The 25,832-nt window shown below is 39.7% G+C and overlaps 2 protein-coding genes across 4 annotated transcripts; both read left to right on the forward strand.

Moving 5' to 3' along the window:
* Positions 1-1,899: 1,899 nt before the first annotated feature.
* On the forward strand, positions 1,900-11,131 carry pde8b (phosphodiesterase 8B). Of its 2 annotated transcripts, none has more exons than XM_077737214.1 (22): positions 1,900-2,444; positions 4,057-4,113; positions 4,261-4,451; positions 4,567-4,626; positions 4,987-5,044; positions 5,114-5,202; positions 5,321-5,399; positions 5,602-5,742; positions 5,808-5,896; positions 5,962-6,016; positions 7,095-7,146; positions 7,393-7,470; positions 7,556-7,632; positions 7,695-7,859; positions 7,975-8,020; positions 8,392-8,521; positions 8,643-8,841; positions 8,983-9,200; positions 9,319-9,457; positions 9,638-9,805; positions 9,886-10,015; positions 10,551-11,131. In XM_077737214.1, the coding sequence occupies exons 1-22, from the start codon at positions 2,085-2,087 to the stop codon at positions 10,658-10,660; spliced, it is 2,691 nt and encodes an 896-aa protein (XP_077593340.1). In that variant the 5' UTR covers positions 1,900-2,084; the 3' UTR covers positions 10,661-11,131. The 2 variants fall into 2 exon arrangements, with proteins under 2 accessions (XP_077593340.1, XP_077593341.1); XM_077737215.1 differs by lacking the exon at positions 1,900-2,444 and adding an exon at positions 3,863-3,926.
* Positions 11,132-11,239: 108 nt separating this feature from the next.
* On the forward strand, positions 11,240-25,301 carry kdm2bb (lysine (K)-specific demethylase 2Bb). Of its 2 annotated transcripts, XM_077737212.1 has the most exons (23): positions 11,240-11,377; positions 11,628-11,859; positions 12,376-12,520; positions 12,601-12,679; positions 12,775-12,821; positions 12,921-13,099; positions 13,578-13,684; positions 14,397-14,490; positions 14,740-14,893; positions 14,982-15,097; positions 15,169-15,295; positions 15,759-16,126; positions 16,205-16,291; positions 20,172-20,411; positions 21,005-21,148; positions 21,414-21,500; positions 21,628-21,909; positions 21,975-22,277; positions 22,369-22,940; positions 23,025-23,188; positions 23,495-23,656; positions 23,733-23,951; positions 24,324-25,301. In XM_077737212.1, the coding sequence occupies exons 2-23, from the start codon at positions 11,815-11,817 to the stop codon at positions 24,518-24,520; spliced, it is 3,918 nt and encodes a 1,305-aa protein (XP_077593338.1). In that variant the 5' UTR covers positions 11,240-11,377; positions 11,628-11,814; the 3' UTR covers positions 24,521-25,301. The 2 variants fall into 2 exon arrangements, with proteins under 2 accessions (XP_077593338.1, XP_077593339.1); XM_077737213.1 differs by lacking the exons at positions 11,240-11,377; positions 11,628-11,859; positions 12,376-12,520; positions 12,601-12,679; positions 12,775-12,821 and having other exon boundaries at positions 12,969-13,099; positions 13,556-13,684.
* The last annotated feature ends 531 nt before the right edge of the window (positions 25,302-25,832 follow it).

Consider the following 25,832-nt stretch of genomic DNA (forward strand, 5'->3'; position numbering starts at 1 on the left):
TACTATTTGGTGGTGCTCAAAGTCATTAAGAAACCGTCTGCCCATAATTGAGATTGTGTGTTGCAGGCTTGAGGCCATTTTTACATGACGTTCACTCTGCACCTGGACTATGACGACCAAATTGATTTCATGGTGTCCCTGTGTGATGCGTTGGTAAAAAATACAACACCAACAATGTAAAGCGGCTCAGCTCGGGTGTCAGCAGTGCAAATTAACAGCCTCAGCAGTTGGATTATAGAATGCTGAATATGAATGAAAATCTTTATTGTCCCCAAGAATAGTTACAATTATTACATTCCTAGAATGTTGTATTTAAGCACATCGTGTATACCAAATTTTGGGTTAAAAGAACGTATTTATGGCACATTCCAAACTAAATTGTCATCAATAGTGTATGATATGATGTATTCACTTATTTAATGTAAATGACAGCTCGATTTCTATTTATTTTTCTTTTTGTACTATGACTAATTGTGCTTTTTGTGCCTACAGGTTCCAAATTGGTGAGTTGATGGCATGCAGGGAGAAACAGAAAAAAGTAACAGGTCTGAAGTTAACAAAAACATGCAATAGGTTTGCAAACAAAAGATTCACTGGTGATCAAATTATATTTCAGTTTAACAAGAACAGGTTTGTGACTTGAGGCTTGCAAATGTATGGTTTAACAGGTGGTAAAATTGGACTTTAAGATCCACAATATGTTGTGTTCAATGACAAGGTGAGAATACTCATTTCCCAGCTGGCTGGTGGCGAGCGCCAGATGACGCCATGTTTGTGTGTCCGAGATAAACTCAGCCATCAAGCTGGAAATTTAAATTAACCATACGCCTTCAGTTTTTGAAAGAAATTAGAGGGCTAGATTTAGCAATTGGGAAGATGACATCATGCACTGCTAAGCCTTTCTGTCATTTCTTAGAAATAAAAATCTGAATTGCTTCCAGAAAATGCTTTGAGTGGCTGAGATTGACGTCAGCTCAATTTTGATAAATTAAAGATTATCTGTTGCCTGGAAGATGAATTGAGCGTTGTGGCCATTATAGGGCATCGCAATCATCTGAACAATTTGACAAACAAATTGGAAATGCAATTTCTTGTTGTTCTATTTTGAATGGCATCTTTGAATTAGATTGCAAAGCTTTTCTGAAAGAAAAGTGTGTAATTTCTTTAAATAGTCGACATTCAAATAAAGAATCGTCCAAACAAAACATAATGCCATGATTTGGTTCAGTCATAAATCCAACCACCTTTGAAAATAATTTTTCTGACATTTTTATTTGTGGTCAAATATGCATCTTGGCTCACTAAATGGTGGAAACATCGACTCTCTTACCTCAACGTGTGGGCATCCATGATTGTGTGTAAGACAGATTCAGTTGAGCCGTGCATAATTGAGATTTAGGGAAACAAAGGCAGGCTTATGTCATAACGGGCCAAGCTACCTATTGCTGCCAGCAGAAGAGGCTCAACGGCAACTTCTTGTTGACCGCCATGACAGCGCTCTCAGCATCTTTCGGCTCACTGTGCGTATTCTATTTACAGTAATCTTTTGCTCTCTTGCTCTGTGAATTTTGAGATTTATTCTTATTGGTGAATAGTAAAAACATTCATATGTCAAATAAATATTGAATCAAATGCCAAATGAATGGAATTAAAGGAATGATTGGAAAAGTAAAAAAAACTCAATATTATTGTTCTGAACCAGTGGCCTTTCTTTTTAATGGTGCTCAGTACATTGCCCAGAGGCATCTCATATGCCTGATTTGGTTTTATGTATTATTAGCTTTGTTAATTCAGCAGGCGTGAAGAAAAACTGTGACTTTTGATCATGTGCAACGATTGGGGGTTGTTGGTGGTGGAGTTATGTCATATTATGAGTGGGTGGGATATTGAGGGGGGAATAACTAATGTCAGTTCCTCCCGACGAGCTCAACATGTTAGAGCAGAATCTGATGTGATGCTTTTAGGTGCCGCTCCATTCATTCACACGGCGTAGCGGAGCCACCGTGCAATCTAGCAAAGATGACATCCAGCAGGCTACCGTAGCGGAGGAGGAGGAGGTGGACTGTGCCTTGGTGGGGGGCGGCATGGGCTGCGCACCCAGCATCCACGTCTCTCAGAGCGGCGTCATCTACTGCCGCGACTCGGACGAGTCTAACTCGCCGCATCAGACAACCACTACCATCTCGCAAGGAGGCGGCCTTGGCGCTGGCAACGGTGGCGGTGGTAGCGGTGGAGGAGCGGGAGGAGCAGGAGGAGCAGGAGCAGCGTTGCACGGCCTCTTTATCAAGACCGACGCGGCCGATGCCATCCCGTCCGTCATCGCCTATCAGAGCCGACACTCGAGCTTCAATTCCCACCGGGAACGAAGAGACATCACCGGAGGTGGAGGCGGTGCGCACGTCCTCATCGAGGCCGAGACGCAGACCAGCAACGCCGGCGTCAAGGTAACCGCTGGGCAGAAAATCGCACGTGAGAAGGCCTCTGTCTGTGTGTGTGTTTGCATGTGTTTGTGTTTGCATGTGTTTGTGTTTGCGTGTGTGTGTGTTTGCATGTGTTTGCTTGTTTATGCAGCGTTTGGACCCATCTGTCATCACATGTTGAAACACATTTCCCATAAATGTACAGCTGTTCATTGATAAATTTGCAAAAACGGGATTTAAACGATTACTTTAATATTCTAACTGTTAATGCTGTTTATCATCATGAAATCAGTAATTTCCACCCCTAATCCGCTAATGAAAATAGTATAAAACACAAACTTCTTTTTAAATGTATTTCTGGAAACCCCCAGTGATACTTATCTGGCTTTTGTTAGAAAACTGAGGAGATAACATCATCAGATTTTGACCGATGAACTATATCAAGGCATTGCTGTAATGTTAAATATGTGTCTCTTATAGGGCTTAACAAGTCAGCATTGTGAACCTACCAAATCTCAAAATAAACCAGAATGCAAAAAGTGGTTGTTTTAGATCCATGTGGCACTGTGTCACGAGTGTGTGTGTGGTTGGTGAATCAGCTGTTGCTTCAGAGAAGTGATCAATGATACCATTGAATATTTGAAACTAACACTTCAAGATGATGTGGATCATGCTTCTGTGTGTATATGTATTTGAGTATTATTGTGTGCTTGTTTGTATGTACAAGTGGTTTGTTTACCCCTCTGGTCAGTGAGTGTCTGTAAGTCACATGAAGGCACTGATGCCACAGGCTAGTAGTTTCCCAACTGCAGGTCAGTAAGATGGAGATGTTGCAAGTTTGCCAACAATGTGCATTTTGTTGTGAGCTACTACTCGACTCAAACACTAACCCTGATTTATTCCCATGGGGCAAAAAAAAATATTAATCATGGGGTTAACTGTGTTTTTTTTCCCTCACATGTAAGAAATATAAATTGGATGATGGGTAATATCATGAGTTACCAGATGTTACAACCTCACAGCTTCTCTTGTACATTGTGATCTCTTCATCAGTGATTTATATGAAGACAGGATGTCTGGTACAATGAGAACAACGAGCCTTTTTTTTGTCAGGTGGCTTCACAAAGCGTTGCATGACTACAAGACATAAGTGCTGCAGTGTTCTTCTAGTATTGGCAGAATCTTTTCTTTAAACAGTCTTCATCTGAAGATCCACTTTTAATCATTGGTTCTATAGCAACCCCTGGTTAAAAATGAAAAAGAAAACCCTCTTGACTCATTCTCGGGAATATAAACGAATGCAATCGTACTTCTCCGTGTTCAAGTGCAACATCTTGGAAATCATAAACAACTGCGTCTTTATGGCAGTAGTACATGGCGGTCGCCGTAGTAACACTGATGATTTCATTGGATTTCCACTTCAAAGCTTGTTTTTAAAAAATGGCTGCTCACCTCAACTATTGCTATCCATCTTTTCTACAAAAGTGTATATGCTTGTCTATCTATGTGTGTGTTAGTAATTTCTCCACAGCTAAATTGTGCTTATATACAGAGTGGATTACATTGACATGTTAGGAAAGTTCAAATATACTATTTATATAATTTTGTCACTAATGTTTGGTCTCTCTGCTGGCAGGTTTCCGCTACAGAACAATGTGTCGGACCGATGAGAGTGAGCCAGGAGGCCATTCAGGTGAGACCATACTGTGCATTAATGGTCATTATACATTGCACTTTCAGGTCACTAATGACATTTCTTTCACAAGTGTACCGCCAGAGTAAAAATGTTTGGAAAAGTGTGTCTAAGCTCAAATAATGAGTTCGAAATGTTCAAACGCAGGTCTTGCTGGTGTTTGCCAAGGAGGACAGCCAGAGCGATGCCTTATGGTGGGCGTGTGACCGTGCCGGTTTCAGATGTAACATTGCCCGGACGCCCGAGTCGGCACTCGAGTGTTTCCTGGGAAAGCACCATGAAATCGTGATCATCGATGGGCGCCACTCTCGTTACTTTGAGCCCGAGGTTGTGTGCCGGTGAGGGATGGAATTGTTTAACTTTGTTGTCAAAATTCCTATACATGTCCTGGTTACTTCCTTATATATTGTGAGTCTGTTAGACATTGTTTGATACCTTTCGTTATTTTGGCAGGATGATCCGTGCCACGAAGCCCTCAGAAAACACTGTTATTCTCGCCGTTGTGCCACAAAAGTAAGTCAATTCAATGTTGTCCATCCTATAATTCTAGCAGGGTTGATAAATCAAAACACTCATTGCCTGGAGATACAAGTTTAATTCCTGTGTAAACAAACTTGTGACATAGAATCACATTTTGGGTTCATTTTGGTGATTCCCAGAGCTTTTTCAAAGCAAAACTTGTCCTAAAGAATCAGATGGATTATTAACAAGTTCTAACCCACGTAAGGATAGATCAACTCTTTTGGGTTTTCCTCTCAGTGTGTAGCGTGGCATTACGCCTACATTCAGTGACTTGTTTGTATTTCTAATAAACAAAAAAAGTTGTTTTTTTAAGTGTTAAATAGCACATTCAGCATGCCTGTTTTTATGTAGGCCATCAGAACAAGACGAACCTTCAGTTCTTCCTTTGCTGTGTGCTGGATTTAGTCGAGTAAGTACTTTCCTAAATGGACTGTCACCCAATCAACATACATAAACAAAAAAAAATGTCCATTTGCAGAGATTTGTGGAGAATTCCAGCGTGTCAGCATGCTATAACGAACTGGTTCAACTTGAGCACGGAGAAGTGCGATGCCACTTCAAACTCAGGTAAATCGCACACAAGCACAACTGTTAGGAAGTTAGATGCTTCATATTTGATTCTGGTCAATATTTTCAATACACGACCAAAGTGCATAACTTCTCAATTTGTATCTGGTTCTGCCAGGGCTTGTAACTCTGCCTTCACGGCTCTGGAGAAATGTCAGGAAGCTGTGGAGATCACCAGTGAAGACCGGGTTATACAAGTAAGAGGGAAGGGTGGTGCCTTGAGATGCATTTTAGAGCTTTATGAAATACATATGTTGTTAGGCCAATTTCTGGCTTTGAGCTGCATGCAAAAAAATGCATTACAAGTGCAGTACAATAGTAGTAAACCTTACTCCAATCACTATAACAAAATAGGTGACACTTAAATTCTAAGGATGTGCTTGACCCATTCTTGTACAGTTTGTGAATCCCGCCTTTGAGCGAATGATGGGTTATCAAAAGGGTGAGCTTATTGGAAAAGAACTGACTGAACTCCCAAAGAGCGACAGAAACAGGGCCGATCTCTTGGAAGCCATCAATACCTGCATTGAAAAAGGAAAAGTGAGTGTGACCCAGCGTGTCCAATTCTGTCGGTCAGAACTTTACTGAAGCTTATCTCACCACAGGAATGGCAGGGAATTTACTACGCCAGAAAGAAATCAGGCGAGAGCTTGCCGCAACACGTGAACATAACGCCTGTTATCGGCCAAGGAGGGTGAGTCGAAGTATTAAAATGGTGCTGGTGATAGTGCTCATGATTTTCTTTTTGATTTCCGACAGAAAGATTCGACACTTCGTAGCCATCAAGACACCTTATGTCGACAACAACTGTCAAGTGGGTGTTGCAAAACTGAAACTAAAAAATGCATAAGCTGTAGTTTTAGGCAAAAAAATTGAGGCAAGTTCATGAGAAAAAGCAAAGTGGCATTTTTTGCAAACAGAAAGATGTTGATAGATCCTCTTTTACAATTTCTAAATGGTTCCCTTGTTTTTGCCAATGTTTAGTGCAACCGACTCCGCCGTTGCCTTTACTTTTGTCCTTTCTTGGGCAATTGGAAAATTATGTGAGAATGAATCTGTCTGTTGTTGTATGTCATCAAGAACTAAATGCTCTCCTAATCACGAGGATCTAAATCTAGTGACTGAATTTCAAGCTGAAAAGTGGCAGAACTGCCTTTTAAAAACAAATGCCTTTTTATGAGCAACTCGGAAGAAGTACCCATCGTTAAGGATGCCCTCACATAAAAATTGCTAGAATTACAATACTCTCTGGTGCAATTTGGGTAAAGCTAGCGTTTCACAGTATTATTTCAAAAAATGCATACAAATGCAAAATCTGGCCTGGGTTAAGATGCAGAGTCTCCTTCGCTCAGCAAGGTTCCCATCCCAATTACGTCACGCTAAGATAAGCTACAGCTAAGCGGCAGGATAAAACCCATGAGGGCCAGCTTCCAGGCCTCGGGGTTATTTATATGACTGGGGGCCCTAGCGTTTGCGTTTTCTTTCCTCGTGTTTAGAAAAGAGGAGTTAGTCTTCAGTAAATAGGGTTTGCAGCTCATCAGAATCAGAAGCATTGTGATCAGATTTGTATCGTGGCAAAAGAGATATTTTTGTGTTAAAGCAAAACATTGATTCAAATCGTGAAACAAATTAAGAGTAAGATAGGTTTAGACAATTTATGAGACAATACAAAATATGAGGCTTTGAGGCTGAAGTTCATCTGATAGAATAATGTTTTTTTTCCAAGATTATTCACATACAGACTGGTGAATAAATGCTTCTTTGATTCATTTTGTTTTGTAGTTACCCATTTATGTAAAAGCATTGGGGACTACAAGCTTGTCCGGGTTGACTTCTCTCTTTCTAATTACATTTTTCTTTTGTTTGTTTTTTTGGGGATGGGGATGGATTAGGTGCACAAATTCAACAAGGAGGCCCGATGCAGTATGGATCATTCTTACCCAGGTAATTTACCAATAAATAATTAAATAAAATATTTAAGTTTAGCCATTTTAGTAAGCTCTTTTGGTTTTTGTATTGTTTTTGCCACTATAATTTTTGACAGCAATTCTTGACCTTACTTCACACAGAGACGCAGAAATGCAGCATAGAATTACCCCAAAGCATCATGTTTTAATCAAATGATCATTCTAATACATTTTCAATAATGTTTTTGTTTGTTTTTACCACTACCCACCTTGTTTTTGTAAGAGTGCCACTCTCTACTCCACCGCGACAGGAGGAAAGACTCAATTGATACGAGATCGCTCAGCTCCCGCAGTAGCGACGGTGAGGACTTTTTTATTCCTTTTCTCCCCCAAAACTCAAAAACTAGTATAAATCTTCAAAAATCTTCATCTCTGTGTTTTTCCAGCTGCCAGTTTACAGAACCGTAGACACTCATCTGTTGCCAGGATTCATTCCATGACCATTGAGGCTCCTATTACCAAGGTGATTTCTTAGTTTACTCCTGTAGTGAAATGTCGTCTAAAACTAAGTGTCCATCTAAACAGGTGATCAACATTATCAATGCTGCCCAAGAGAGCAGCCCGCTGACGGTGGCTGAGGCTCTGGAGCGTGTGCTAGAGATTCTTAGGACCACCGAACTTTACTCGCCTCAGCTGGCGGCAAAGGATGATGACCCTCACACCAACGACTTGGTCGGCGGGCTTATGAACGTAAGAGAATTATGTGAATATTTCCATTAGATATATTGTAAAGTGGACTATAGCGCTGGCAAAAAATACTAATTATTCAACCTTAATATAGTAATAGTATTATTCCTTTATACAGGATGGACTGCGGCGATTATCTGGCAATGAGTATGTTTTTTGCAAAAGTAAGTTAACTTCAAATGACACCATAATTAATTACATCATATTTTATGACTTGTTTTTTGTATATTTTATCGTATTTTCTACTATTCAATAATTAAATTAACATTTTCTTGTATTTATACAATTATTTTCTTGCTTTGTTTGTAAATAAATATTCACAACATATATTATACATTCTGTATTTCTAGATAATTTTTGTATAAGTCATTTATTAATTCATTTTCCAATATAATTGTTGATATTTTCATTATTTTACTATTATTATTTCACATTTTCAATATGTATTGTATTTTTATGCATTCATCAAATAGCATGCACTGAACGGATCTGGATAAGGTGGTATTCTTTTATACATTTATTTGTATTTTTTCAGACATGAGCCAAAGTCAGCTGGCCATACCTGTGACCTTGAGTGACGTGCCCCAATCCATCGCAGATATGCTCAATGACGAAGAATTCTGGGAGTTCAACATCCTCGAATTAGAGGCAGCCACACACAAGAGGTAGCAGGATGCATTCATCAACATTGATTCTAAAAATATTACCAAGCACTTGGAGTAAAAACTCAAATTTTAGCTATTCTACTAAAATTCTCAACTCAGCATTTTGTTGATTTATCCAAAGACCGCTGACTTACCTGGGGTTGAAGATCTTCACCAGTTTTGGTGTGTGCGAGTTCCTCGACTGTTCCGAAGCGTCTTTGCGCTCGTGGCTGCAGCTGATGGAGGCCAGCTACCACTCGTCCAATTCCTACCATAACTCCACACATGCCGCCGATGTGCTGCACGCCACCGCTTACTTCTTACGCAAGGAGAGAGTAAAGGTTGGTCATGTGTTCGTTGATTTGGAAAATATTTGATGACATCGTAAGAAAACACAAAGTGACCCTGAGGGACACCACAAGGTCAAAATGCACTTAGGCGGGCCTACTAACATCAACGGACCTTTCTGTTGTTTTCCATAGAACAGTTTAGATCAGCTGGACGAAGTAGCGGCGTTGATCGCGGCCACCGTGCACGATGTGGACCACCCTGGCCGGACTAATTCGTTCTTGTGTAACGCCGGCAGCGAGCTGGCCGTGCTGTACAACGATACAGCGGTGTTGGAGAGCCACCACGCCGCTCTTGCCTTCCAGCTCACCACACGGGACGGCAAAAGCAATATCTTTAAGAACATCGAACGGTGTGTGGCATTGGTGTTTTTCACTCCCTAATCCATGATCTTAATTCATTGATGTTTAGACCTGATGGGTAAGATTACAATACATTCACAAAGGCATATTGGTTCCGCACATTCATAGGAACCAGTTCCGAACATTGCGGCAGGCTATCATCGACATGGTGCTGGCCACGGAGATGACGCGACACTTTGAACACGTTAATAAGTTTGTCAACAGTGTGAACAAGCCCATGGCGACCATTGAGGAGACAAATACTTGTGTGAGTGAGCAATTTATTCATTTTGCAAAGACATTGCAATACCTTGATATTTTTGTTTTCAGCAACTTTATTCTCACCTTAGAAATTGATCATGCAAAGACACTTTTTTATGTATAGTGTTAAAACGTATTTAAACATGTTTGCAAACATGATTTCAATTTATTATTTTTTTATGAGCAGAGCATAAGCAGTGACTATGAAGATGAAGCAAACACCAAGAATTCTCCAGAGAACCGACTGCTAATCAAGCGAATGCTGATCAAGTGCGCCGACGTGGCTAACCCGTGTAGGCCGTTGGAACTCTGCATCGAGTGGGCGGGACGGATTTCTGAAGAGTACTTTGCTCAGGTGCGTTTTGCAGACCTCTATTCTTTTAGGTGCAACAGTGTCGTCATGGCGATCTTTCTCTTGTCCATGTGTGCTTGCAGACCGATGAGGAGAAGCGGTTGGGGCTTCCTGTGGTGATGCCTGTGTTTGACCGCAACACCTGCAGTGTGCCCAAGTCGCAGCTCTCCTTCATAGACTACTTCATCACCGACATGTTTGATGCCTGGGACGGTAAGGATAATGCATTATAGAGGAAGAAATTATTCTGGATATTTTTTATTTTATATATTTTTTTTTGGTTAAAACTCAATTGAAACATGTGAAAAAGTCTTGTAATGATATGAGCCAAGTTCTAACTTTCATAAAAAGTCAAATCAATTTTTTTATCCCCAATTATCCATTTAACAAAGAACTAAATATGTTATGAGAATTAAAGCCTCATATTTCTGCAAAAACTAAATCACCAGAAACACCACATTTTGACTTTATGATGGAAAAGTTATTTTAACTCTATACGAGTATCATGTGGTATTGCAGGCCATGTTCACAGCCTTTCGTTCCCACTCAAAATCAAATTTGATTTCCCCCAAGAGATGGCTTCTTCGGCTTGTTTACTGTTGAACGTTGCGCTGATGTCATGGAAAAATTCTTCATCTATACTGAGGGGATGGGTAGAAACATCCCTTGAGTGGGGGGGGGGGGGGGGGCGAGGAATTCCGGGTTAAGGGCTTCGTTCGATCCTGACAACATCCTATCATCTCCACAGCCTTTGCCATCCTACCGGGTTTGATGGAGCACCTGTCGGAGAACTACAAGTATTGGAAGACTCTGGATGACATGAAGTGCAAGAACCTGCGCCCTCCTCCGCCGTCTTGACTGCATAACATTCTTCATCGAGGTCATTTTCCAGTAGGTGATGGAAAATCTTCACCTCTAGGTTCTAAAACCTGGCCCACATGGAGGTGGTCCTCACCGAGAAGCCACTACGTGCTTTACTGAAATATGATTCTTCATATTTTGTATTTTTTAATACAGAAATCCAATGTAGGTATGACAAAAACAATAGAAGCTGTTGAAAAGACAAATAATTCTTTAAAAACTTTTAAACTGTAAATGTGTGAACGTTGAAACACCCTCACCCCAGTAGGTGCAGCCAAAATTAACATGTTTATCCCTTGCTCACTAGCGTCATCTAGTGTACATAAAATTGCGGGGAAGACGAGATGACTGGAGTGGGATCTGTAACTTCTGTTCATTGTCACATGTGAACAACAAATGATTGAAATGTATGATATATGGTCATATTTGCACAACCATTTGATAATAAAGTGCCAAGTGAAAACATGATATATATAATTTATTAAAATAATAATATTAGTAATTTTATGTATGTTTTATTTGTATTGATAACTAACTGCACAATTACAAAAAGTACATTTGCTTTACATTGCACTTTTTACACGTTGATGTAATTGTTTACACTTAGGACAAGGCAGCCAATTAAAAATGCGCGTAGTTCTCATTTTAACCAATCAAAAAGGTGCGCTCGCGCACTCTAACCCGGAAACGATGAGGGCGTGGCCCAGAGAGCAGGTTGGTTTATTTACACTTGTCATCTACTACTAATAATAACAATAAAATAAATTATACAGGTAATGGGTTTTTTACGCTAGCTGTAGTTCACATTCAGATTGTTTTGCTAAATATTGTAGATTGTTGTGTTATTAATATTGGACATCTGTTTTCATATTTATCTTATCCACATTGTCTAAAAATGATCAGCTTTCAATCAATCAATGTGATCTATTTATCAAAGGCTGTTAAAATCTATTTTCTTTTGCAGGGCAAAAATAAATAAATCTGAAAGAAAAAAAGTGACGCTATCCGCCAATGTTTTGGTTTCTCACAATGACGTAACACACAAAAACATGGTTCCCTTGTTGTGGACCTGTTTGGCGTGCCGCATGGTACGCATGGAGATGCTCTTTCGAGTCTAAACGAGTGGATGCGACTGCGTCCTCAATCCGGCGATGGCTCACGCTGGGGAAAGGTGTGCCGAGTCCGGCCGCCGGCTGGTGGGTAACTGCGATCCTTGACGTTGTTTTAATCGAGAAGAGGGGAGAGGCTTCGAGCTAATTAGTTAGCCGAGATAAATCTGTCCTATCCAACGTGTGGTAGTAGATGTAGTAGTGGTAGAAGTAGTAGTAATAGTATAGTAGGAGTAATAATTAAAGGCGTTTTAACACGCCATCTCTCATCTGATCTCATTTTCTGAACGGATTTATCCTCATTAGGTTGCAGGGGGTGCTGGAGCCAATCCAAGCTGTCTCCAGGCCAGAGGCAGGGGACAGATTGAATTTGTGGCCAGCCGATTGCAGAGCCATGCACATTCACACCCAATACCTAGGGGCAATTTAGAGTGTCCACTCAGCCTACCATTCATGTTTTTGGAATGTGGGAGGAAAAGAAATAAGATAAGAAAAAAATGCAAGATATGTTTAAAATAAAACAAGAAATCAACAAAAAGTCTGAATTGGGAAGTTCACTTGTATGAGCATGAATTTAAGTTGACATTTTTTGAAATATTGCAGCGTTCCATCTGCCGGCGGCTGTACGACGAGGATGAGGACCTGTCTGATGTGGAGGAGATGGTCAACATCCGAGGATTCAACGTGGAAGAAAAGTTGGCCAGTGACAACTACACTGCCAAGTTTGTGCATGTCATGGAAGCTAAAGGTAAAGTATTCACACAGAATCATCTAAACTGATGGGTTTATTTATATATATTAAAAATGAAATCTCACTCCTGCTTATAGATTTTACCTATGAGTATGTACAACGAGAGGCCCTAAAAGTTCCACTTATTTTCAAAGAGAAAGAAGGACTAGGGATCATGTAAGTGCCTGATATTCTCTACTTATTCTATATTGAGTGTAATACTGTCTATTTACTATATACTGAGTAAAATTGATCTTCTTAAATGTATGCAGAATGCCTGCTCCAGAATTTACTGTGTCAGAAATTAAAGGCTTGGTTGGTATGTGTAATTTCTCACACACTAAAATGCAAAAATGAAATCTTGTGTACAACGAAAAGTGCAAAGAAGTGTTGACCTTTTTATCCACTTGATTTTCAGGTAGCCGTCGCTCAGTGGACGTGATGGACGTGAGCACTCAGAAGGGCTCAGAAATGAGCATGGCCCAGTTTGTGCGCTACTACGAGACCCCGGAAGAAGAACGTGACAAATTGTTCAATGTGATCAGCTTGGAGTTCAGCCACACAAAGCTGGAAAATCTCATCAAGAGACCCACTGTGGTACGTCACTATCCTTTATCTAGCCATAATTAAATATGAAAATGGTAAATGAATTTGTACCATTTTTAATCGCTTAATAAGGGGAATAGCAATAATTAATAAGGGGAGCATTTAGCCGAGATGGACAGGTATGTATGAGAGAATCTTGAAACATGGATAGTGGTTGTTGTGAGACAACCAATTGTATTTAATTGCATGCTTTTATTGTTATTATATGAGATAGAATGGGAGCGATTAAATGAGAGTCCAGTAGAGGGTAGTGATGTTCTAAAGTGAAAATCTAGCCATGAGCGACAATATAGGAAATGCATTTACTTTTGGGGGGATTCCATTACTTGGACCTTTGTCATATCTCAAGTCCCTGGTTTGCATATAAAAAAATTTAACCAGAACATTTCGTACCTAGAGGCATGCATAACTAGAGGTCTGACTGTAGATGAATAACAAAGTATGCAGTGTTTGTTTTGAAACCTCTCAGGTTGATCAAGTCGACTGGGTGGACAACATGTGGCCTTCATATCTGAAGCAGAGCCAAACAGAAGGCACCAACATGATCTCAGAGATGAAATATCCCAAAGTGCAAAGGTAGGCCAGCTATTTAAAAATCAAATTGCTCATTCATGGTCTTTTTCCAACTTCTCTTAGTGCTTCTAATTGTCGCTGGAGGGCCCTTTTCTCTTTTACATCTTTTTATTTTTTCATATCATTCCAATTTCTCCCTCTGGGTGAACAATCACTCCCTCCCTTTTTACCTTTTACACATACTCAGAGCACCATTCATAAGCCAGATTTGTATTATTCATTTCCAAAAATAATCATTTTACAATGTCACTCTAGCAAGACTGTGTAACTAGATGCCCATATATACATATAAACTCAAAAATGTCTGTTTATAAAAGTAAAACACACAGCAGTCACTGGAATATATAAAATATAATAGAAGGTTCCTCTATTGACCAATGTGTAATGATATGGTGAAAAATATTTTGCAGGATTTGGTGTAATTTTCGTTGTCTCAAAAGGCACACTGGGTGTATCGCTGTTCAAATAACCACCCCCGGTTATGTTCTTTTCTCCTTCCTCCTGAGATTCTTTCCCATAAAATTAAGGCTCATCTCAGCGGTCTCGCATCTTGCACGATGACTGAATTATTAATGCCCCTTGGAGACTTCATCACTCTTCAATTTGTATCCCTTTCTAGGCTCAGTGCCATTTCCAGTATTATTCTAACTAGTATTTTCTTGTTTCTAGATGTACACGTGTTTACCCTATATTTCTGTGTGTGTTTCTATTCTAGATACTGTTTGATGAGTGTTAAAGGCTGCTATACCGACTTCCATATTGATTTTGGGGGAACCTCGGTGTGGTATCATGTCTTCAAAGGGCAAAAAGTATGTATGCAGTTGCATTGTCAGAGCAACTGTTCGTTTTAAGGAAAAATATATTTCAAGATCACATTAGTCAGTAAAAAACAAGTAACATTTGACAGATCAATTTGATATAAATACATTTTTTTGGATGAAAAAGTTTTCCTATTACATGCCTGAAGTGTGATTCTTTTTTTAAAATCTAAAATGTCTGTTTAAAATATTTTAATGATCGGTTTGATGACAGTTTGACTGTTGAATGCTTCTCCTTAGGTTTTTTGGCTGGTTCCTCCAACGCTTCACAATCTCGCTCTATACGAAGACTGGGTTTTGTCGGGAAAGCAAAGCGACATTTTTCTTGGAGATCGTGCTGATGGCTGCCAGAGAGTGGAACTAAGGCAGGGATATACTTTCTTTATCCCATCTGGTGCGTTCCCTATTTAAAACAAGTTCATTAAAGTATGACTGCATCTCACCTGTCACAGATACATTTATTTTTTCTTCATATGATTTAGGTTGGATTCATGCGGTGTACACACCTGAGGACACGTTAGTATTTGGTGGCAACATTCTGCACAGCTTTAACATTCCTATGCAGCTCACTATCCACGAGATTGAGAATCGTACAAAGGTAGGAAATGTCAGTATAGGAAAGATAGAAAAATTAATATTATGTTATAATGTATTTATTTGTTTCCCCAGGTTCAGTCCAAATTCCGTTTCCCCTTCTACTACGAGATGTGTTGGTACGTCTTGGAGAGATACATTCACTGCCTGAGCAAACGGTCCTACCTTTCTCAGGAGATCAATAAGGAGCCTTTATTCATGGGTCAGCACAGTTAAGGTTTTAATTATAATATCACAAACACTCGTAAACGCTTGAGATAAATACATACTCAAGCTTGGCGATATGACACTAAGAAATATCATAATATGAGCAAGTTTATATCACATATCACAGTCCTTAAATACTATTAATTATTTGACAAACACGTTTTTAAAGGAGAAAAAAGTTATTATGAAATAAGTGATTGCTTATTATAGTAGTTACTCTTTTTTTCCCCTAAGTATAGTTAGTGGTTATGAGTTATATGTCAATAATCACCAATGAATTAATTTTTTGATTTATTTATGCACCATATATTTGTGTTGTGTGTGTGTGTGTGTTTTTTTTAATAACATCCTTTTTGCAGTTAGATAATAATTACCTCGCAATTTGGCCGACAATTTTCCAGTAATGGGCTTTTAAATGGAAAAATAAATAATTTTATATCTTTATCACGTCTTTGCAGACTACGAGACAAAAGCCGACATGGAAAGCCCCTGTTCCGATTCAAGAAGTCAGGACAATGAGGAGGACTGGTGTGATTCACAGCTGCGGGATGACCTGGACGAAAAACAGGAGTTGGTTTCTAACCAGCAGCACCTGAAACTGAAAGCCAGTTTGACCGCAAACTTTGAGGACAGTTCTTTCGTCTCCATCTCCACAGACTTTTCCGAATCAATGACCACGGAATCACAAAATAAGTGGACTCATCTGACGGAATTTGAAATCAACGGGCTGAAGAGGCTGGTAGAAAAGCTGGAGTCGCTACCTGAACATAAGAAATGCGTTCCGGAGGGATTGGAGAATCCGCTTGGTCTGCTGGAGGACATGAAAGTAAGTGTAGAAAAACTCACAAGGATAATAGTTTTAAACAAAATTTAGCATAATAAACCTTTTCCCTGTTATTTGTAGGTTCTCTTAAAGGAACATGCCGATGATGACCCCAAATTAGCCATCACTGGACTTCCGGCAGTTTTTTGGCCAAAGAAATCAATGAAGGTATTCTTTTATCATTATTTCTATTTTTCATTCTTATATTTATTTTCATTTCTTTCCACTCTTTCACCAAGGTTTAACTTATTTCAAAATGGAGGAAAAATATTCTTTATTTGACCAGTAATCATCAAGTATAAAGGATAAATACAGTGTGTCAATGAGACATGAAGTGATATGTTAAGATTTATTTATTTTATAAATCAGTTAGAATGTTATGAGAATATAATAGTATTTTTTTCTTTTAGCTCAAAGCAATTTTTCAATTACTATGCATGGGCATAAATAGCATCGCATAGCCAGTTGACATATAATATAATAATATATGAATGTGAAGGCCACCTGCTGCCCATCATGCCTGTGCATGTGTGAGGGGGAGGTGAAGTGGGTGGGGGGATTCTGTATGACCATTTACCTTCTTGCAATGCAATGCCATCTGTCTTTTTTTGGCACTGTGATGGTCAAAAGCTCCCCTCATCAGGAGAGAAGTGCTACAACCATAAAAACGTGCATACTAGCCTTACACTGGTTGCTGACCTATCTGCTGTTTTGAATCCAACATTACTAAAGATATGCAGAAAGAGCGTTCAGCAGATGCAAATCAAATTCAAATTAATTTTCAAATACAAGTCTAATTTTTTAAGACTAGAGACTTTAGGAAGCAAGAATATAGTAGATTTTTTTTATGGGGTTGTGATAAGAAAATCTGATTTCATGGGTAAAATTGGCTTTTTAGCTAAATAGATCTGTTATTAAAATATCAATTCTATTTTACAATATAAATGATTTATTTTGATCACACTGCCTTTTTTAGTTCATCAGATTCAAAACAAATCAAATTGAAATTCATTTTCAATTACAATTCAAATTTTTTAAGACTTAAAAAAAGCTAATATTGTATTTTTCTTACTAAATAATGAATCCATATAATTTATGTACCTTCTATAACGCAATGCCTTCGCTCTATATTGGCTCTATGTGATAATTCCTAAGAATCAGCGCACCTCCTCTCCTGATTGGAGGAGTGCATCTGTTTGGACGCATCCAGGCTCCCATTGGCCGCACATCCCATAATAATGAGGCAGGCTGGTCTTGTGGCGCCGACATCTGCTGGTGGTATTGTAGAGTGGTAGGGAGGAAGGGAGCTCTTAGAGGGAGGAGAGTGCAGCCATGTCATTTGCTCTCGCGCTGGACAGCGTGTGAAACAGCCGCCATGGCCATGTCGCTCAGCGCCGATGATGAGGACTACGACTCCGACTCGGAGCAGGTTAGAGCCCCCTCCCACCCTGCACGTTTGCCCCCCATACCCACCCTCTTTAAAGCAGGCTTGCATAGTCAGGAGGCCACTAGAGGAATGCATGCATGCAGCAGTCCTGCAGCATAGCAGGAAGACAGCTACCTGGGGATACACACGCAGATTCAATTCCCTTTCCTTTATTTATTTGGTGCCATTCACGTGTTTTGATTGCTATAAATTCTGCAAGAGTAGGCGTGCATTTGAGGCTGAAAGCCAGAGGGTTGTGATTGGATGTTATCAAGAGAGAAGTGACTGTAAGACAGTACATTCGTTCTTCTGTATTTTTTTTATTTTATTACATTTCAGGCTTATCGGCATGAGAGAAGGCACATGCACAGAGAATCTTTGTTCCGTTTTTGTACTACAATGATAATATTGTTTGTTGTTCAAGTACTAAATGAGTGCATGTGAATGCAGATGGCTTAACCACTACTATTTAACACATTGGCAGGCACTGATGTTGATAGGCATCCAATCTATTTGAACTGGGAGAGATGGCAGTGGATGAAGAATTTGGTGACAACTAGTGGAAAAAATATTCTTAGCAAGAGGATGAAAGGCATTTAATTAGAAATTTAGACGTGTCAATGGCACTGAAAGAGTCAACAATACAATATTTGCATTAGACAATTTGATTAATGGGCTTTGGAATATTTTGTGCACATATTTGACAAAAGCAGTTACGTTTCACCAAAGCAGTTTTATATTCTTGACTATTTTGTTGTTGAAAGAATGCATCAGTCTGCACTTTTCTGGTTCTGTTCATGTTTAAAAATGGAGACGTATTGAGAAGTGCTGTGATTGGCTGGCAAAAAAAATCAGGGTATACCTTGGCTACTGTCTGTTGTAGGTGGGATGGGCTCTAGCACCCTATAGAACCTCGTGAGGACAAGCGGTTTTGAATACATAGGAAGAAATATTGAAATGTGTCCAAAATATTGGACACTGAGCCCATTTTCTAATGAGGAATCCTCCAAATTTGGAACCCGTTTCTTTTGGGCTCATTTAGACGTGTTCCATATTACAAAGATTTGCTGAAGCAAGATGAGAAACACTCAATGAAAATCTAAGTATAGCTTTTTGAGAGGAGGGAGGATACAGAAGACATACTGTACTTTTTTGATGCATTGAATTGGGTGCCATGGTGACTGCAATCTTAAAGGAAGAGAATATTTTTTAAATTTCCCCAACTAGTGTAATTATTAGTCATTCTAACTTCCAAGACACCTTTTTTGTCACAGCATTTAATCCAAAATGGCAGCCTCAGTATTCACCAAACATATCTATCCATAATCCCCTTTTGTAACCCCTCAAATCCAGACCAGGCCAGATTACATCCCATTCAGTATCTCCCACTAATCCCGTCGGGTAGCCTCACATTTTGACTGCCTCCCGAATTTTACTAGACTATTCCAATAATGTTGCGTGTGCTCTTGTGCTTTTCTTCCTTTCATTGTGTCAATACAGATCTTATTGGTTCTGTGTGAGTGCGTGTGCACATGTTTCAGAACTGGGCTGTTGCTATGCTGATGATTTGAAGAAGAAGAAAAATATATCTGCACTCGGCTACATCTGATTTTGAATTAGGATAGGCGCCATTTCTTGATTATTATTTCTTTTTTGCTCAGGATAAAAAAAATGCTGCTGTAATTGCTGTATTTTGTTTGATTTTATTCCCAAAAGTAAGTTAATGGAAAAAAAACATGGATGCATTTTGAACAAGGGTGTATAGACTGTGTATCTGTTCTATGAAGGAAGGAGATATAAAGATATAAGAATTTTAAAATGGTAAAAATAAGTGTATGTACTGTATTGTAGTGTGTTAAACCAGCATCCCTGTTGATGTTTGGCACCAGGGCGAAGAATACATTAGGATCAATAATGACCCAGATCAAAGGCATCTCAATTTCCCAGTTGTCTGAAATGGAGCACATTTAGCACACGGTGTTGTAAATGTGAGCCCTCCTTCCTCCGTAACTCACAATAATGGCTGCCAGAGAGTGAAAACGGAGCAAAGAGCGTCTGCTTCCTCTTTGAAGTGGAAACATGCAGCTAGTAAGTGAGGAGCTATATGTGGATGATGCCTCCGGGGAACGTTGTCTTGATGGATCTTTTCTTTCTCTTCATCTCCCACCTCAGCATTCTTTTCTTTTCATGCCAGAGGAGAATTAACCAGCAATTATTCCAGTGTTTTTTACTATCATTGCAAAGGCTGAATCGATCTGTGATTGTTCTGAACTACTCTGTTTCTACGTCAATGTTGAGAAAAATGCAGTTCGGTCTCCATCGTTACTGTATGTTGCTTTTCGTAGTCCCTTAAATTCTACTCAATCTGCCACTTGAAAAAAATATTTGTAATTGTTATGTCAAATTTAACATTAATATTAATTTGTTGAATATGGCTTTATTCTTGTATTCCTTTAAGTGGTTCATTTATTGGGAAGAAATGTAAAATACATATTTTTTTCACATACCATTTATTTATTGTAAATAATGAAATTAGTACTGAATTACATTTAATTTTTCCCAATTCATTTTATTAATATATTTATTCATTGTAAATAACAAGTGTTTTTATTTTACCTATAGGCCCGACCTCCACACCGACCCAAACCCAAGATGGTGACCTCCCCAGCATCGGCTCCTAAGCCAACTACGGGCCGCAGCGGCGCCGGCACATCGGGCTCCAGGAGAAGACGCACCCGCTGCCGCAAATGCGAGGCCTGCCTGCGAAGCGAGTGTGGCGAGTGTCACTTCTGCAAGGACATGAAGAAATTTGGCGGACCAGGACGAATGAAGCAGTCCTGTATCATGAGACAGTGCATTGCAGTACGTCCACTTCTCTCTTATCATACACCCCTGATTCAATCTCAGCCCCGAGGCTGGCAGTGAATAATCCTTGCCAACATTAATACATCCAATTTTCCTATTTGCTTCACATGCAGAAATCACCTTCTTTAGTTGTTATTGTACCACTGCTATTTTTAGATTTTCACTTTGGGGACTTGTTCATTCAAGCCTCATCCAGATGGTTGCTATGGTGACACCAAGGAGCACCACTTGCCCTCTTGTGTAGAGAATCGCAAGTGAAGAATTGTCACTGTTTAACTCACTTGTGGGCACGGTGTATCATGTTTAATAAGCCTTTTTAGGGCAAGGAACTATTTTTGGTCATTTAAAAACATTATGTGGAATTCACATTTTGAATTATGCATGCCAGAATGTTAATAGATGGTATAAAATGTATATAGTGTGAGTAAATAGAAGCATTTAAACGAAAATGATACCCTATACGTTAAATGAATGCCCCATACTCACCTCATGTTTACATTATTCTATGATATTTATGGGTTATCTAAATACCAAAATGTATATTTACAGTTGTTTTAATCATTTTTTCACTCTTAAATGTTTGTGTTTAGCCTGTCCTGCCACACACAGCAGTGTGCGCGGTCTGTGGAGAAGCCGGCAAGGAAGACACGGTGGAGGAAGAAGAGGAAAAGGTTCACCATATGCTGATGGAATGCTCTATTTGCAACGAGATTGTACACCCTCACTGTTTAAAGGTAAGCATACATTTTCACCAGAAATATTAATTGTATTTTTTGTTATCACAATGTATTACTTAATATTAAATATAATTCATACTAGGCGACAATACAAAACCAAAATACTATATTTAAAAATACTAGTTGAAAGAAAATATATATTTCAAATTTAATTCAATTATTTATGAGGAAAAAAAACAATTGGTATGAACTGGGTCCAAATTGATGAATTCATAATGAGGTTTATTTCAACAACAATTTCACATGCAGTGATTATTTTCAGGTGAAAGATTCCATCGGTGTTGTCAATAATGAGCTGCCCAACTGCTGGGAATGTCCCAAATGTAACCATGCTGGCAAAACTGGGAAAGTAAGCACCTTAACAAATGTTTTATTTGGTCACTACATGGCTAAATCATCTTTCGTTTTTTTTGTTCCACTGACAAGACAAATGAAATCATTCTGCGTTTTCTTCATTTATTCTCTGGGCGCCATAGCAAAAACGAGGTCCCGGATTCAAGTATGCGTCAAACCTTCCCGGGTCCCTCCTGAAAGAGTCGCGTCCATGCCGGGATGTTAAAGAGGACCCCGACACGCCTTCTCCTTCATCGACTCTTTATACCAAGAGAAAAGCCGAACGGGACGAGGAATTTCAGAAGAAAAGACCCCCTCTGCTGTCCTTGGATGGGTCGCCTCGTTCGAGACAGGAGGAAAATCCTCTGAGGAAGAAGAGGAAGCTCTTTGACACGCAAGACGAGCCTGTCGACGTCAAACGAAAGGTAAGAATCACTATGCACTAAATTGTTTCATCACTAATGGGCTTCTCTGGTCCCTCTTTGAAAAGCTCCCAAAGCTGGACGAGCCTTTGACCGCCAAGCTGTTGCGGCCCATCAAAACGGAGAACGACCAAGAAGATGGATTCTCCTTCCACAGGATCCACGTCACGTCCCAGAAGGTGTTGGACAATTGGGAAGAAGACAACGATAAGGAGGAAAGAAAGGAGGACAACTCGAAGGTCCTGCAGAGTCTACCAAGGAGAACGTTAACAACCGGACAAAGCGAGCACTTAAAAAGGACCTCTTTGGGGGGATCAAGCAGCGAAGAGGATGAAGAGAAGACCTCAGAGAAGTCATCACCGAATTTTAAGGTATCACTTATAAGGCACATATTGAGTTAAGTGTTTAGAACTTTCAGATTACATGCGGTGCTATAAAATGTGTTATTTGAAAATTTGATAGGCTCGCTATCAACGCAGACCCGTCAAGTCCGAAGACGCCGTCGACCACCAAAACAATTCAGCGGACCAGCTTCAAAGTAAGCTAAAGGCAGAAGATGACACCACCAAAACTGAAGTTAACAATAGAAACAGAAAGACGGTGAAATCCGAGGAACTCCCGTCCAATCAGAACCACAAGCCGGTCAAAACGGAGCCCGAGAACAATGATGCGGCGGCGGCGGCCGATCCGAGATGGCCTCTGAACAACGGCAGCGGCGACCTCGGAGGCTGGTTGCGACACAGGCGGGAAACCAACGGGACGCCGCGCCGCCACTCCCCCCTCAAATGGAACCGGAACCCCACCTCGGGACCACTCTCTCCCCGCCCACTGCCTTACCACTCGCCACCCAAATGCGTCCAAATGGAACGCCACGTTATCAGGCCGCCTCCCATCAGCCCGCCACCTGATAGGCTCCTTCTTAACGACGGAAAAGAGCACGTCATGCGACGGGAGTCTTGGATGTCCGTCTTCGCTCACCTGGCCCTCCGAGATCTCTGCGTGTGTATGCGGGTTTGCAGAACGTGGAACCGATGGTCTGTTGCATTGTGGGATGGCAAATGGAATCATCAATTTAAGGGAGAGTATCCATGAGTCAAGTGTGTTTTATTTGTGGTCAGGTGCTGCGACAAGAGGCTGTGGAAGCGCATCAATTTGAACCGATGCAAGTCCATTACTCCCCTCATGCTAAGCGGGATCATCAGGAGGCAACCGGTCATTCTGGATTTGAGCTGGACCAACATCTCCAAGAAGCAACTTAGCTGGCTCATCAACAGACTGCCAGGTATTAAAATGTCATGCCATTTTGGCATAATTTTAAAATACACTACCAGAGTTTGGTGCTTTAACCATTTCATATGCAATTATTAAAGAAAAACCAGTGGAGCAACACATGTAGATAGACAATATAGCAATACATATGGGCATGTATTCTTTATTGTCTGTGAAGAATTATTCATATTAGTGTTTTGGAGATAGTCTGAGAATATGACATTTTAATCTTTCAATCCCCAGATTAGAAACCCACTGAGCATTCGTTTGACCAGATAAATGAACGGAGAGGTTACAGTTGAAAACCGGGTGTGCGCAGGTTTGCGAGTGCTCCTTTTGTCGGGGTGCTCGTGGGCGGCCGTCTCTGCTCTCTGCACCTCCTGCTGTCCTCTCTTGAAAACACTGGATGTTCAGTGGGTGGAGGGATTGAAAGACGCCCAAATGAAGGACCTCTTGTCTCCCACAACCGATAACAGACCAGGTACCAAGGCTACTTTTATTTTCAATCTTATTGAAGTATGATACATATATAATTGCCTTGTCTTGGCCCCGGACAGGTCAGATGGACAACCGTAGCAAGTTGCGTAACGTTGAAGATCTCCGTTTGGCTGGCCTGGATGTGACCGACACAACGCTACGCCTCATCATCCGCCACATGGCCGCACTGTCCAAGCTGGACCTCAGCTATTGTAACCACGTCACTGACCATTCCGTCAACATCCTGACCGCCGCAGGGACCACCACCCGGGACTCCCTGACCGACGTCAACCTCTCAGGTGGGAGCATTTTCATGTATGGAAACTCAACTATAGAGCCAAAATAGCAAAATACATTTTATATTTTTGTTACACATAAATCATGTTCCCAATATGATGCCTTTCTGTATTTGGAATCATTCAGTAAAAAAACTTTATAGAACACAAAACTATTTTTGGTAATTTAAAGAAAATATAACATAACATTTCTACCTGATCGAGAAAAGCGTCAAATGAAATGAATACTATAATATTATAATGTATCTGTTCCTTATGAGAGTATGTGACAAACATACAACAACAATACAGATATGAATTGCAACGTTTAATTTAAAAAACTGTTTTGAAAAACCTTTGTCTTTAATATAAATAAATCTGTTTGTGACCCGCAAGTGTGCAACAGAGTAACCGACCAATCACTGAGCTACTTCAAACGTTGCGGCAGCATCCGCCACATCGACCTGCGCTTCTGCAAGCAGGTGAGCAAGGAGGGCTGCCGGCGCTTCGTGGCTGAGATGTCGGTCAGCGTTCAATTCGAACTGATCGACGACAAGCTACTGCAGAGGATCCAAACTGCTGCTTGCGATTAGCGTCACCTACTGAGGAATAGCGGCACTGTGTGTTGCCCTCCCTCTCGCAAACTTCTGAGCCAGAATGTAAAGAACATTTCCAGAACAAAGTTTACACAAACCTTTTCCATTCTATAACATGAGGAAGCGTCTCTAAACTTTTGATTATCTTTTTTCTTCTCTTTAATTTATTTCCTTTTTTTGTTCTTTTCAAGTGACTATTTTTGTAACACAAAGCGTTTACTACTTGTATGTACAGTATTATACTACTGATATTGATAATCAATACACAGTGTTAGTGTTTTATATTTATTTAAGCATACTTGTTTTAATGTTGTGTATAACGTTTACAAATTGCACCTATTACACAAATGCTGACACTGTAGAGTGTAAAACGTATATGCAAGTGCAGTTTGATAAATTAGAACAAAAATATGGGGCAAAAATATTTTTTACAATGAAACACAAGAAAAAATAACTTTCTTCTGCCAGAAGATGGAAAACAATATTCTATCTTTTTCCTTTTTGTTTTCCACAAAGCATTGCAAAAGGATTTGTTTCATTAATATCAACACTAGAAACGTTAATAGCTGAAAATGGTTTATTTCTGCCATCTACTAGTAGTTATGTGGCAGCAAATGAGTACACCTGTCTATGGCAGTAAAACAAAACAAAAATGACATCTAATTTATGAGTGTGCACTTGTATTTTTTTATGTTTTTTTTGCAGCTCAAATATAAATACAGTGTTTATAATTGCAGAAATATCCAGAATACCATAAAGTCTGTTTATCCAGAGCTTATATTTTGTTTTCTTTTTTTCCTACCCTCTTAGTGGTCGTTCCTTTGTACTATGTGAAGAACGTAAAATATTGCTCAGCATGCACCAATGAGAAGCTTAGTTTCAAGGTGCTGTTGCACTGGATCCAAAAAATGATTGCATTTACTTGAACAAATGTGCATAAAAACACTTTTTTTATTTTGATGTTTTTGTTTTTCGACATTGTGCCATTTGAAGAAACCTATAGAATTATGTATTTGTTTTGCAAATGACGTTTAGAACAAAGGAAAGACATGTACGTTCACATTTACGTACACGTCATCGCTTTCACAAACTATGATTGACTAGTGATATATAGACTAGCCAGAGCTACCAAACTATCTGTAGCGAGCTGCACTAGCAAAAAAATATATATATATTGTGTTGCTTTAATAGTGGCTGATTATTCTAATACATTATTATGAGGACAATGAATTTTGTGTCTACTTTTAATTAGCGTAAGCAAGGTCAGAGTTTAAATAGCTGTCGCCATTCTTCATAATGGTGGATGAGG

Source organism: Stigmatopora nigra, chromosome 17 (genome assembly GCF_051989575.1).
Source record: "Stigmatopora nigra isolate UIUO_SnigA chromosome 17, RoL_Snig_1.1, whole genome shotgun sequence".
In the NCBI taxonomy this organism is placed as follows: domain Eukaryota; kingdom Metazoa; phylum Chordata; class Actinopteri; order Syngnathiformes; family Syngnathidae; genus Stigmatopora; species Stigmatopora nigra.